The 13,028-nt window shown below is 43.2% G+C and overlaps 1 protein-coding gene across 4 annotated transcripts in view; it reads right to left on the reverse strand.

Annotated features, from left to right (window-relative positions):
• Positions 1 to 851: 851 nt before the first annotated feature.
• Positions 852 to 13,028, reverse strand: part of SAMD12 (sterile alpha motif domain containing 12) — a 178,359-nt gene continuing 166,182 nt past the window's right edge. For all 4 annotated transcript variants that reach the window (XR_015257734.1, XR_015257733.1, XM_086741200.1 and 1 more), the window contains one exon: positions 852 to 10,123. Coding sequence is in view for 2 of the 4 variants with exons in the window: in XM_086741200.1 (XP_086597326.1) it covers positions 10,101 to 10,123 (23 nt within the window). In the remaining 2 variants the exon portion in view is untranslated. The remainder of the gene's footprint in view (positions 10,124 to 13,028) is intronic.

Raw genomic sequence — 13,028 nt, forward strand, 5'->3', positions numbered from 1 at the left:
GTAAATTGCAGCCCAATCACAAGATGTTACAATAAAAAACATGATTTATGATTTATTTAGATGACAATTTATATTGACTTTGTCAGTTATACTGCACACTATGTAATTTCATTCTATTATTTTGTATTAAGGCCGGTATTTTGTGTTTGACCAGAACATGTCATCAGTCTCTCCCTTACAAATGCGAGAACATTCAGAATTATGGCTGAAAAGAAAAAAAGACATATATAGCAGAGCATAATTTCAGCATTGGTGTTTCTGAAATCTACCTTATCTACTACTGACTTTTAAATTATTCTCATGCCATCAATGGTGAGAATAAATGGGAGGTGGGATGGGAGGGAAATGCCGTGCACCGTAAACAGTGTAGTGCCTGCTCCTCTTGTGGTTTGGTCCCCTTAGAGAAGCTCCACTGCTTACAAGGGCATCCCCCAAGTCTTGAGAAACAGCGGCACTGAAGGCAGAATACTTCTTTGTGTCTGCTTGCCTTCGCACCGTGCTAAATCACGGGTAAATCAGCGCAGTCAGTCTGGATTCACACCCAAACCCTGCCGAGCAGAACAGAGCCTGTTGCTCGGTTAACACCTTCTGTTACATCTGTGAATCCGTTGCATTTGTGTCGCTGCAGCGCCGTACAGCAAACCACTGCGCAAGCCCGACGAACCGCAGCCGGGAAAGGAGACGTGTGGGCAGGCAAAAAGCTTTGCCCAGCTTGCAGGCACTGGAAACCCCTCACATGAGAGCGGTCGGAGTGTTCAGGGAGAGTGGTTGCTGGCAAAAATATCTATTTTTTTTTTCTCCTGTTCATGCAACAGATCAAGCCCTGACCTTGTTTAAATAAAACAAAATACTTTTACTGTATAATAAAAATTCCATGTTTTAATACATCGCCATGCACAAATGAAGTCAAACAATGCAGAGTACAAAATTGTCAAATATACAAAATGATAAAGCAGAAATCCAAAGCTTCCAGAGATCATGCCCAAAGATACCAAAAATTTGATATTGATTTTAATTTCGTCGTTTAAAAGAATTCCTCCCTCCCACCTGGGTTTTGGTTTTTGTTGATTTTTGAAAACAGAAGGAATTAAAGAGTAAATATAAAAACTGTAGGGTGGAATTAACAGTGATGGCCACTTCGTATAGTAAAAATTAGATTGCATGATTATTTCTGTTCTGGGAGAAAAGCACTGTTGTACAGATGAACACCTCAGATGCCTGGGGAAATGCAGTGTACATCAAACGAAAAGGCACACTTTTGTCTTATGCCACCTCATTTGGCTCCGTCTTTAAAAAGTTCAGCCACAGACGGACTGGGAATAACAGTGTGTTGCTTTTTAACCAACCAGTGTGTTGCTGGCATTTTCCTAGATTCCCAGCCAAGTTAACGTTAGAAGGCGATCACTGACCTAGAGTATTTCCTTAGTGAATGTAAAGCAGAACTGACCCCAACGGCAGCTGGACCAGACACAACTGGCCGGCTTCAGGAGCCCATTTTGACCACACAGCACGGCCACGGGCTTGCTCTCAGCCTTTCTGCATCCAGCTCTCCTGCATCAGGCCACCAGATTTCCCAGGTCCTCCCTCTCGCTCCCTGCAGCTCCTGTCCATCATCAGTTGCCGGTGCCGACACGCAGGCGCAGCTTGGCATCTGACTCCGTACATGGGCCATCAATTTAGGGGCAACCTTTGGCAGAGCTATAATTCCAGCTGTCAGTTATCTGCCCTCTTCCAGGTCAAGTTCTTGACTTTAAATTAAACTCCCCAAAATAGAGGAGCCCAAACTTCGAGGCTCCTTTGCTGGTTTATGCTGCACAGAGTCAGGCAGACATTACGCCCATCTTACACCCACTTGTCGAAAAGAAATAATAATTGCGAGGCAAGTGCACATAGTTACAGTCCCTAAAAGAAACTGAAAGCAAAGCCCAGCAGGTCTCAAAGCACGTCCCTGCCACTTTCAGACTGCAATAGCTGTGAGAAAGTTAAAAATGTGCCTCTTACTCTTGCCAAGTATCCCAGCAGCTTAGTGCAAAGCAAAGGAGTCTTCTCCTCAGAGCACGTCGCCTCTTTGGGGAAACGCTGGTCACTCTCATTGCCAGAGTATTGCCCCGTGCAGTTTGTCTGCATTTTAGGAGAAGCCCAGCAGACAGCAGCAACCCGGCTGATGCCCTGAAACATGGGGTGTGATTCTGCAAGGTAACGTCTCCTGCAACGGCTTCAGGAGAGCGCTCAGCATGACACAGGACAGTGGGCTTTGCTGGCGGGTTAACCCAGCACGGCCCCATTCCTCCCCTTCGCGGCGCTGGACTCCCGGGGAGAAGGCTGCGCGCTGGGTCTCATGCGGAGATGCTTTGCATAGGCTGGAAGCTCATGTCCCTGTGTGCTTTCTCTGTTGCCACTTAATCTCTTTTCTACCTTTCTCAGAAGAAAAGCAGAGAAGGAGCCTCTTGCATACAAGGGACGCAGATGAAGTGGTTAGAGGACTCCAAAGATTTATCTGGACAAGTGTAGAGACCAGAGCCTGGCTCAAGAGGGAAAACCTCTGTCTAGATGTAAAAGCCACGCTCAGCAAACAAAACCAACCATCCAAACAAGTCCCTTAAGCATCTGATGGGGCAGATTGTGGTTCGTTTTTTTTTTTCTCTGCACAGCTTCTTATTGCTTACATGGAGTTTTGCTGCAATATCGATCTCCCTGCTTTAAAAAACCCCTGTATATCGCTATTTAATTTGGTGACTTATGATATTAAATAGATGAATTCAAGGCAAGTGCTTAATAGAAGTAACGTGATTAGAGATGTAACAACAGCTACAGAGGATTTTTTTTTTTTTCTGAAAAAGTATTTAGATATATTTGGAATTAAAATCAGAAAGGAGCTTTTAATCTCATTCTCAGACTAAGCCTGGCTGTGTTAGAATAACGCTGGCAATCCCACTTCTATGGCAGAAGCAGATGTTACGTAGTCACCTGTGAGTTCCGCTGCTTCTCCGTCCAGCCTGACCCCAGGGGTGCCTGTTGAGAACCGCTCTCCTCCAGAGCTGCAAGGTGGCTCGGCAGCGCAAGGACACTTGTAACCACCACGTACTCAAGCCAGTGACTCCACAGAATTTATTTGACAGGCAGCCGACATGTACCGATGTTCTTTAAACAATAAATCTAGAACAAACTCATTTTCTTAGGATTTCACACTGGATTAGAGCAAGAATCCCCAAAAATCTTTATCTCCTTAGCTATGGCTGTGGCTAGCTCCCTTCTTGTTTCAGCTTCTTGATGTCGATTCGATACCAATTTGCAGTAAGTATTGCTTTTGTAGTTTCTCTTGTCTGTGTGAACTCTTTACTCTTTCAAATGTACATCCTAGTTTGTGCTGTTCCCCGCCGCCCGACGAAGCACGGTGGAAGGTGGCTCTGATAGCTGGTGCTCACCTTGCACCTATCAACAGCGGTTTTGTGAAACCTCCATCAGACGCCAAGTGCTCCTTTGCTTCTTTCTAAGGTACAGCATTCAAACCAACCAATAGGGCCCAGTTTTGCAAAAACCCACTACAGGGAGCAGCTCTCATTACTCTGGATAGTCCCACTGAAGTAATTTCACTTCTAGGGCTTTATTAACCAGCTCCGATGGGGCTCGTTGTGATAGCAGGAACAGTTTGCTGTCTTTGAAGCAAGGAACTCATGTACCACGTTCAGTTGCACAGCGATACAATATAATTCTCAATCCGCACCGCAGCTTCTCGGCTGGTTGCTGAAGGCAGGAAAATCTGTTTCTTGCCAACAAGATGCTACCTCCTTAATCAAGAGGCAAAGCCACACTTATTCCTTGCTCAGACTACACTTCCACTTGGCCCCATCATCTGAGTGCATCATTTTGTCCCTGGCTCTTATTAATGAAAGACAGCAGACTTTCTCTGTATGTCCAAGGGTTTGTGTTGCTCATTTTTTGTTTGGTTTTTCTTCCTTTAATTACACGCAGGAGGACCTTGCAACTGCAAGCAGACCTACCGATGCTCAGACCAAATGCTGGCAAGCACAGCTCTGTTCATAGAAGCTGTTTAAATTAATACCATTTAGTGTGAAAAAATGGGTATAGGTTGCCCTGCCTTCCTGTAATATTGGAAACTTTAAGATATTTTTAATTTAGAAGTTTACGTCTGATGTTCTAGTCTAATCCTTGCACAACACACACCTAACAGCCTCATCCAGTAATTGCTGCATCGAGCCTGGATTTCAGATTGAGGTAGAGCTTATTGACTTAGAAAAATACTCTGCATACATTTAAAGACTTTATGTGATGGAGAACATGCCAGGTAACTAAGTAAGTTGTCTCCACAGGTAATCATCCTCCCTGTCGAGCATTTGCACTTAATTTCTAGCCTGAAATCAGTTTCCAACCAGTAAAGCACATCATTCCCTTTTCTTCTAAATAAAAGAGCTCCTTGCCTTCAGTTAGCACTTCCCTGCCCAGGTAGAAGATTGTGATTGCAGATGGAGATCAAGTCACCTCTTCAGATTGCCTCTGATAAATTAATAGCTTAAGCTTCATTAGTCTGACACTATAATAAGACCTGCTTTCCTGCCCTTGAATGACACTGGGAGCTAGTGAAAATAATCTTCCCAAGTTGTCGATAACCTTTTTGAAAGACAGGCAGTAACCAAACAAACTGGAACAGCGTCGCTGTTGCCAGGTCCTACATCCCAGCCGGTAAGAGCATCTCTGGGGCTGATGCTGAACGGGTTATTTCTCAGACCTTCACAGACACTGTCGTATTCCAGACGCGCTCCCCATGCCTCTACATGGGACCTGCTGCGTCTCTCCTGGATTTCTGACTTTGCCATGCTCCAGGCTGGTCCGTACCACTGCCCTGCTCCATATCATCATTTACCACACCTCTGTTTTTGTCATCTCTGGCTCTTCCGAACAATAATTTTCTCTTTTTCTGGAAACAATATTGAAAATAGAGCACACCTCGGGGGGGCTCATTAGAAATAGTCTTGCTGATGATAATTTCATATTTACAGCTTTTTTGGGGATCTTGCCCATAATCATTTTTAATCCACTTAATACGGGCTACGTTGATTTGCATTGTGCTATTTTGTTCTTTATCAGAATCAAACGATCTGTGGAAGGCTAAGTACAGTATGTCAGCAGAGTCTCTTTTATCAATAAGCCTTTCATATCACAAAAAATGATAGTGAGTTTATTTGGCATGATATGTTTCTATAAAAATCATTTGGAGAGTTTTATCAATTTTTAATTGCTTTAATGATTGTGTCATATCAACCTTTCCATGATTTTGCCTAAGATGGATAGGAAGCTAATGAGCCCATAGTTTTCTGGGTAAAATCACTTGTTCTTTTCAATTATTGTGTTTTTTGGTGTCATCTGAAGCTTCTTTTATGCCTTCCAGTTCTGAGGAGTCCTAGGCGAGTTTTCCTACGCGTTTGGATTTTGGTTCTGCAAATTTAACAATGTTTGGATAGTTGCTGCTTAATAGCACCCATAATTACTGATGGAGCAGCAGGAATTACATTTTAATGTGCAATCTCACTCCTTCCTTCGACTGCTTTCAAATATCAAACAAGAATATTTGTTGGTTTTTGCATGTGCTGTGAGTAATCACTGTGCGTGCCTGTCTAACATCAGGCTTAGCTTTGCGATGCCTGTGTTTGTTAGGATACATGTAAAGCCTTCGCTCTAACCAGCCCTAAACAATTGGCCACTGACTTCCCATAGACTTTTTTGGCTTCCCTCATCAAGCATCTACTTTTCTCACTCGCTGATTTATCCTCATGAGCCTGCCTAGTCACCCATACGTTATGTTGGTGGGGTTTTTTTGCACTCCAGGTAACTCTCCTGAATTTTACTGTAGGAGGTTGCAGGTAATGCTGCTAGTGCTCTCCCCTGCCCATCAATTTTAATTATACCACAGCACTTTTTCTTTTTAAATTAAAATCTTATTGACCACAGTCTATATATACCAGGGTCAATTGCAGCACAGTCCTGCAGCGGGGCCATTCAAGGAGACTCTGACGGCAGAGACGTTTATTGTTAAAAGGGGTCCAATGTGAAAGGATTTTACTTTGCTTGCCTGAGACAATTTTGAATAATTGAGATTTTGTGGCTTTGTGGTGGGTGCAGGAAAGTTAGTTTTAGTGATAATAAAAAACCACCCCAGGCCTGGCTCTATGGCTCGCATTAATCAACACATCTCCAGAGACTTTGATGGAGTAGTGCCAACGTAGGTCTGCCAGGGGTCTGGCCTGGGGTCTCCCAAAAATTCAGGGCAAAACAAACCCAGAATGTTGCCATTTTAATAGTTTGATTTCCTCAACGACGCTGCAGCTGCTGTTGAGTGATGGCACTTACCCTAAGGAATGGGGAGGGATGAGCTCCTCACCATGCAGTTGGGTGGGCGAAACCAAAGGGCTCGCGGAGCTTTTGCAAACTCCCCTCCTGGCTGCATTTCCCTTAACTGCATAAATGGTGGGTTCAGGCACAGAAAGCCAGGCAGACGAAAAAAACAAGGAAGAAAATAGTGCAAAGGATGCTTTCAGCTGCAGTGTATTTTCTGGAATGAGCAATTCCTTCAGGTTTCTAATGCAGGCCTTCTCACAATCTGAAGCACTTGGGATGGCTGAGCCTCTGTCAGTGTTTCTTAGCAGGGCCTGATGCTGCTTTCTCGACACAAAGAAACCAGGCGAGCACGGTGGCGGGGAGAGGAATCGGGCACGGGAGGAAGGCTGCAGGTCTGCACATGGGGAACGGTGTCCTGATGGCAGTACTGGTTTGTTTCAGAGATGACAACTGATGATCAACATAGCAGCAGCACTGGCCTTTGCAAATTTATCTATCTCCACAGGGCTGATAATTGCTGCTTTATGAAAATAGCGTTGGTCTCCTACTCTTTTGCACCAAACTAATGGCTCTGAGCGTATTTAAATTCACTTCCTTTGCCGGAATGACTTATTCACTCCCTTTCATGTTGACTTGGTCTTTGGCACTCTCGACATAAATGATTTATTGACTAGAGATAAAGCATTCTTTCCCCTGAACTGTTCCTGTGACCCAGGCAAAAGCGGATGTGTCTGCTATTAATAAGGTGTTCAGCATAAAAAATGCAACAGACTTGATTGTCTGCACTCAATAGCCTTTCCGAGAACACAGTACCTGCCCCCATTCATCATAACAAAAAAATCTCTCCCACATGTTTATTTATATTAAAAAGTTTTCAGAAGAATATGCTGGGATCCAGACAGTTGTTCAGGAGATGTAGAACAATTTCATAAATATCCCTGAGGAAGCATGGCCTACTTTGGGAGAATAACAGTGATTAAAAAAAATCCAAACACAATGAATAGTTAGATACAAGCCAAAAAGTACAGTTATTTCCTTATGGCTCTGGCAGACAGTTACACAGGTGAGAAGTGTTAGGGAACTCGGGGGAACTATGCTTGCAGTTATCCACATGCACAGGCTGGCTGTAGGATGGAGACCTACACCAGCTTCAGAGGAGATTTGTCCGATAGGCACCTACAGCAGACTTCTCACCGAGCCCGGCTACACAAAGGTCTGGACTTGATTTTCACATTTCTCAGGGCCTATAACACTGCTTTTCTAGGTCACCGTAGCTAAAATCCTGGGAAGCTTTTAAAACAAACTGTTTTAACAGGAGAAGTGCACACATCTAAATTCATGCCCATATACTGGAAGATGTTCAAAACTAACATTGATACAAAAAATGCTTCTAGTGGCTCTCTGCCTAACTCAACTCCTTCTCCTACGCCTTTTAAGATAACACTCTCTGACAAACTCTTCTTTTGTCATTCAAATTATTCCAGATTTTTTCACTGGGTAGTAAAATAAGAGAATCCCTACTGCAGAAGTATAGCATTCTCCTGTTTAAAATAACTTACATCAAAGTGTGGTTTTTTTAATTGCTGTACCAACATGAAATTGATGTCCGTTGCCAGAGTGCATTTTTAAAACCTGTAGCAGAAAGAGCTGTAAAATTTGCTGAAGCTTACAGTGGACCTGTGCCATGCGCACGGCTGGCTCTCTTGTATCAGATTCCGACCTGCAACCCTATGAAAAGCTCTAAAAAGTGCAAATGTTGCTGTTGGCAAAGATTCTTACGTCTTAAGGAGAATTTTTACACCAATTAATTTAAAATCAGGGACCAGGATTTTCAGAAAGAGAATGTAGAAGCTTACTGCTTTGTAATTCTTGCGAGTTCCATTTCAGAACCCATGGAAAGACCCAAACCATTAGAAATCACTAGCAACTTCTGAAAATCTTGGTCATTAATAAAAATAATTTGCTTTTGGACTGAATACTACAGAAGTATCCAACATGCTGAATCTGAGATGGGTGGAGAGCTGAAACCTAAGCCCATACTCATCAGAAAAAAATTAAGCTCTAGCGATATTTATCTGTTGGTCGTACAGGCACCCTCAGTGGTCGACCTTCCATTCTCTAGCAATGAACTGTATAATAGTTTTTAAGAATTATAACACAGGAGCTTCCTCTAAAAAGCTCCCTTTGACTTGATGTAGCTGTACCTTCTCTCCATCGCTGCATCTTCACACCGGTATGCTGTCTCACCCAGAGTTTGGTATATATGCTCACAGCGACTCTATAGTACCCGTCTATCAGACTGGAGAGAGTGATGGTCTCTAAATACACAAAAAGCTACCTTTGATATTAAAGAAAGAAGGAACAAATTGGTAAGTCCCCTCAGTATGCTGATGGCATCAGTTCATTATAAAGAGTGTGTCAAGAAGGTCCTGATGTGAGTGACAGACACTAATTCCACTGAGTCCCCATGGAAGAAACAGTACCACAGCCAGTTGTGATACAGCCAGTGATGAGGCCAGCCATTTAGAGACTGAACAAAAAACAACGCTCAGATTGAACGCAACAGTCTTGAGCCTGCTACAGTATATTGAAAGGCTTATTGGAACCATTTGCTTATTCCCAGTTCCTACTAAAATACCATTTTGGATAGAAAGTGGAAAAAATTAATGAAGAAGTCTGTCCTCTCCAAAGGGAGTGTCTTGCTCCTTAGAAGTATATTCTTACACTTCACCTTATTCAGAGAGTTTGGTTTGGACTACGATTGCCCAATCCTGCCCAAAACATCAATGGTGGCCAGCATAAAGAACCTGAATCCTTCCAGTTTATTCTGGTTTTATCGTAGACCAAACCCAGGGTCACACACATCTCTGAGAAGGGCTCTCTCCCTTGCCAAGTTAAGAAAACACATTGGCACACTAGAAATGAGAATGTTTGATATTTGGCGGATGAGAGGGAGAGCAGACACCATCTCCTACGGCTCATTCAGCCTACCCTGGTCTTTGCTACCTCTGTGACAGCTGTTCTGTAAGCCTCGATAAAAGAAGTCACACCTCTGCCACGTGCAAATCTATCTACACAATCTACTGTGAATGGGTGAAGGTATGCTAGTAGAGGACTTCCGTTTGGATGCGGTTTCAGCACAAATACTGAAACATATCCTCAGTATTGTAAAAAAGACCATTATATATATACGGACTGTGCTAATTCTGTGTGAAAAGCACATATGAAGTGCTGATATTGTTTAAGAGAATACCATTAGACTGCAAAACTAACATATACAAGACATATACATTCCTATCAGGGTGTAATATTGTGAACATATCCACTGAGATTGGAGAATTGCTGTAGTTTTTCCTAAAACATCATGCCAGCTGCATACATAATAAAAGAATCCAGTAGTTGCCATGCTAAAACAGGACTTCTAGTGAAGGGCATAGACAGTCCCCTAAAGGGAACTCAAAAGTTATGCACAGTGATGAAAACTGGAAGAAATTTTCCAGCTAAAGGTCTGTCAATGACCATTTTCAACAAATTAGCACTGGAAATTATGCACCACATTTTTACTCCAGAGCAAACCAGGTCTTCCCAGGATGCATCATCTTGAGCAGGCTGATTTCACATCAGGTTTGTCTTCAATGCTCCATGGTCACCTTCTGGCAGTGCCATTTATTATGGTTTTTTTTTCATGAAGGAAAGTTCACTTTCATATCAAGTGGCAGGACAGCAGCTTTAGAGGCTGGAAATGTTTATGGAGAGCTCTCTGCTGGGGCTGTAAGAAACAAAACAGAAAACCAAAACCAGACAGTGAGTATAGAACAGAGCAAAGGAATTACCATGTATTTCAACTGAAATTAAAAAGTCAGGTGGGAGCTGAGTAAATGTACTTCTGCTGTAAAGACAAACTCCTAGAATATATATTGTGACCCTGGTACTTTTTTAATCAGCTTTACCCATCAACCAAAAAAACTCAGTGCCTAATCAATTCCTTAGATAAATATAGAGTGCAGACCAGCAATCATTTGTATGATTTAACAAATCCTACTTGAATTTTATTGCTCCATGTGAAAGCACTGCTTACTCTTCTGAGTCCCAGCTGCAGAGAGCAGGGTCTTTGGCTTGGTTGGGCTTGCATTAACTACCGACGGCTCAGTAGTCAAATGCCGGAAAGGCTCCATCAAAAGCCAAAGTAGGAGCTGACGTTCCCTCACCACTTCTGCTGTCCAAGATGGCAAGAGTTGGTCATTGCTGCGTAGGTGATATAAAACAGCTCACCCACTTCCCTGCTCCCCCCTCCATAAGACAATTACAGGGGTTGCAGAGAGCTTCTCTTTCCCTGCTAAAAGCAGTAAAGCACACTCAGTTTTGGTGGCTGCTATTCCTTGCCTGAAAGCCCTTGCAAAGCTGTAAGGTGATCACACCATGAAGGAAGAATATGTGGAGGTTTCTTGTAGTTTCTCCTTCCTTCCACCTAACTCTTCTCTAAGATGCACAGCAAAAGGACAAGAGGTAATGGAGACAAGATGCCACAAGAGACACTCCAGTTACATACAAGGAAAAAAATCTTATTACTGAGGGTGGTCAAATTTTGGAACAAGTTACCTGACCAGGTTGTGTGATCTCCACCTATGGAGATATCTGCAACTCAACCAGACTAGGCCCTGAACAGCCTAACTTCACCCTGCTTTGAGCATGGTTGAGTGTAATGATCTCCAGAAGTCTCTCCCAACCTAAATTATTTTATGATTGTACTTTTTCTGATGGGGACTTGTGCTCCCTGTTCTGCCTTTCAGTTGTTTATTCAGTATACAGCCACGAAAATGCAAGTACACCCATCACAGGCTTACGCTAGTCTCCAGAAGCCATGCAGAGGCCAGTTCACCACGTTATTTCAACATGTTTGGGCGCAGCTGTGTTTCTCAGGAGCCCTCAGCCATCAACAATTTTACAGAGTGGATCTCTGACCAGGGCAGTGCTGGGACACTGGGCTCTGCACCCTTTCCAGCTGATGTCCTGCTTCTTGCATGAATGTACGTGTCTGTATGGGTGGGAAGAGCTGGATTGTTGGGGTTTTTTTTGGGCCAGACTCCAAATTGAGAAGCTAATGGGATACTGATGCTGCCAAGGCAGTTTTCAAATTAGCTGAAACTCTGGCTGGCAGTGGCTTTCTGCTTCTCAACCCTTCAAAATCACGCCTGGCGGGCTCTTCTCTGCGGGATGTCAAGCTGTCAGTTTGCCCATATTTGCCTCTCCCAACCCCAAACCTTTGCAGCAGTAGGCAAGAAGGTCTGATTGAGCATGGAAAGGATGGGATGTTAAATGAGCAGGTGCTGGAAGAATGCTGAATAAGATTTTAATATCCCCACACTCTGCTGTGAGGACTTTATCCATCAGTATAAATATGTCCTACGAAATAGAAGAACAATAAAAACCAATCTCTTTAGCTATTTCCTTCCTTATTTAGTATATTCGCCTGATTACGGTGCTACTTTTGATTTCTGGTTTTACAGCTGCTTTGCTTTTGTTCTCAAGGTTCTCTAGAGCAACAATCCCACCATCTCCTACCATCATCTACCACGTGAGATACCCAAGTCAGTAGTGCCCTGAGAAAGATGCACATTTGGAACCCAGCAACTGTTTTATTCCATGGAAGAACATACAGGAAAGTTTTGAGCCCTCAGCTGATCTAGAGAGATAACTGACTGCACCCCCCAGCACAGTTAAATAGCTCGTCTGCGGCAAAGAAGGGAAAATTTGAAAAGCTCTCCCAAGCAATGGAAAATACTTTGCCTAGCCACAGAGTCGCGGGACTAAAATAAAACGGGTAAACTGACTAATTATTTTAGGCCAGGCCTCAGGATTGCACTCGTGCTGCAATTCCCCAGTCATCTGCATTGTCTAAGCCGCTGGCTTGTACTCGTGCTTAAGCTTGAAATGAGCCAGCTGGCCCTTCACATGGAAACCTTGAATGAGGAGAAATGGGGACTGGTCCCAACCCCAGCTCCATCCACAGCGTAGAGGGAGTGCAACCGCTTTGGGCCACGCATGACACCAGGCACAGCCGGGCTGTACACAACCAGTGACTCCGACCAAGGGACTAGTAGTAATTCTGTTAAACTCTGCATTAAGAGCAAGCAAACTGAGGATTCAGTGGTATTTAGCCCATTTCTTCTCACTTTGTCTTTTGAGGACAGGGTTTTACAAGCACTTATTCTTCTTCATTACCTATATAATTTCTGATGCCCAGCTGGAGACTCCTCTAAGCACCCTGGTTTTCTAACAGTACATATCCAGCGCTTTCTGAAAGTAAGATCTTTTTAAAAGGTATCACAAATGAGGAGCTGTCTTTGAAAACCTTGCCTGAGAATGTACCCTTTTGGAACGAAGACCGCCCTTTGCAGGGGGTTGGTACGCTTACCAATACAACGGCGTACAGATCTAATCTCACATGACATTTTCAAGAAGCTGCTGTAGAAAGACAACAATCATTTCAAAGCCAGAGATGTATTTCATTTTTTTTGAGTACTTGTACTGTGTGATTTTTTTCTAACTGGGGAAGGGATCTATTTTTCATTTATTTTAAACACATGTTAATTCAGCTCAACCTAGAAGAATTATCTATTTGTCACATTTTCATAATTGAGGGATTCTGATAAAGGAAAGAAACATCTATTACC

The sequence above is a fragment of the Chlamydotis macqueenii genome, chromosome 2 (genome assembly GCF_036417535.1).
Source record: "Chlamydotis macqueenii isolate bChlMac1 chromosome 2, bChlMac1.mat, whole genome shotgun sequence".
Classification (NCBI taxonomy): Eukaryota; Metazoa; Chordata; class Aves; order Otidiformes; family Otididae; genus Chlamydotis; species Chlamydotis macqueenii.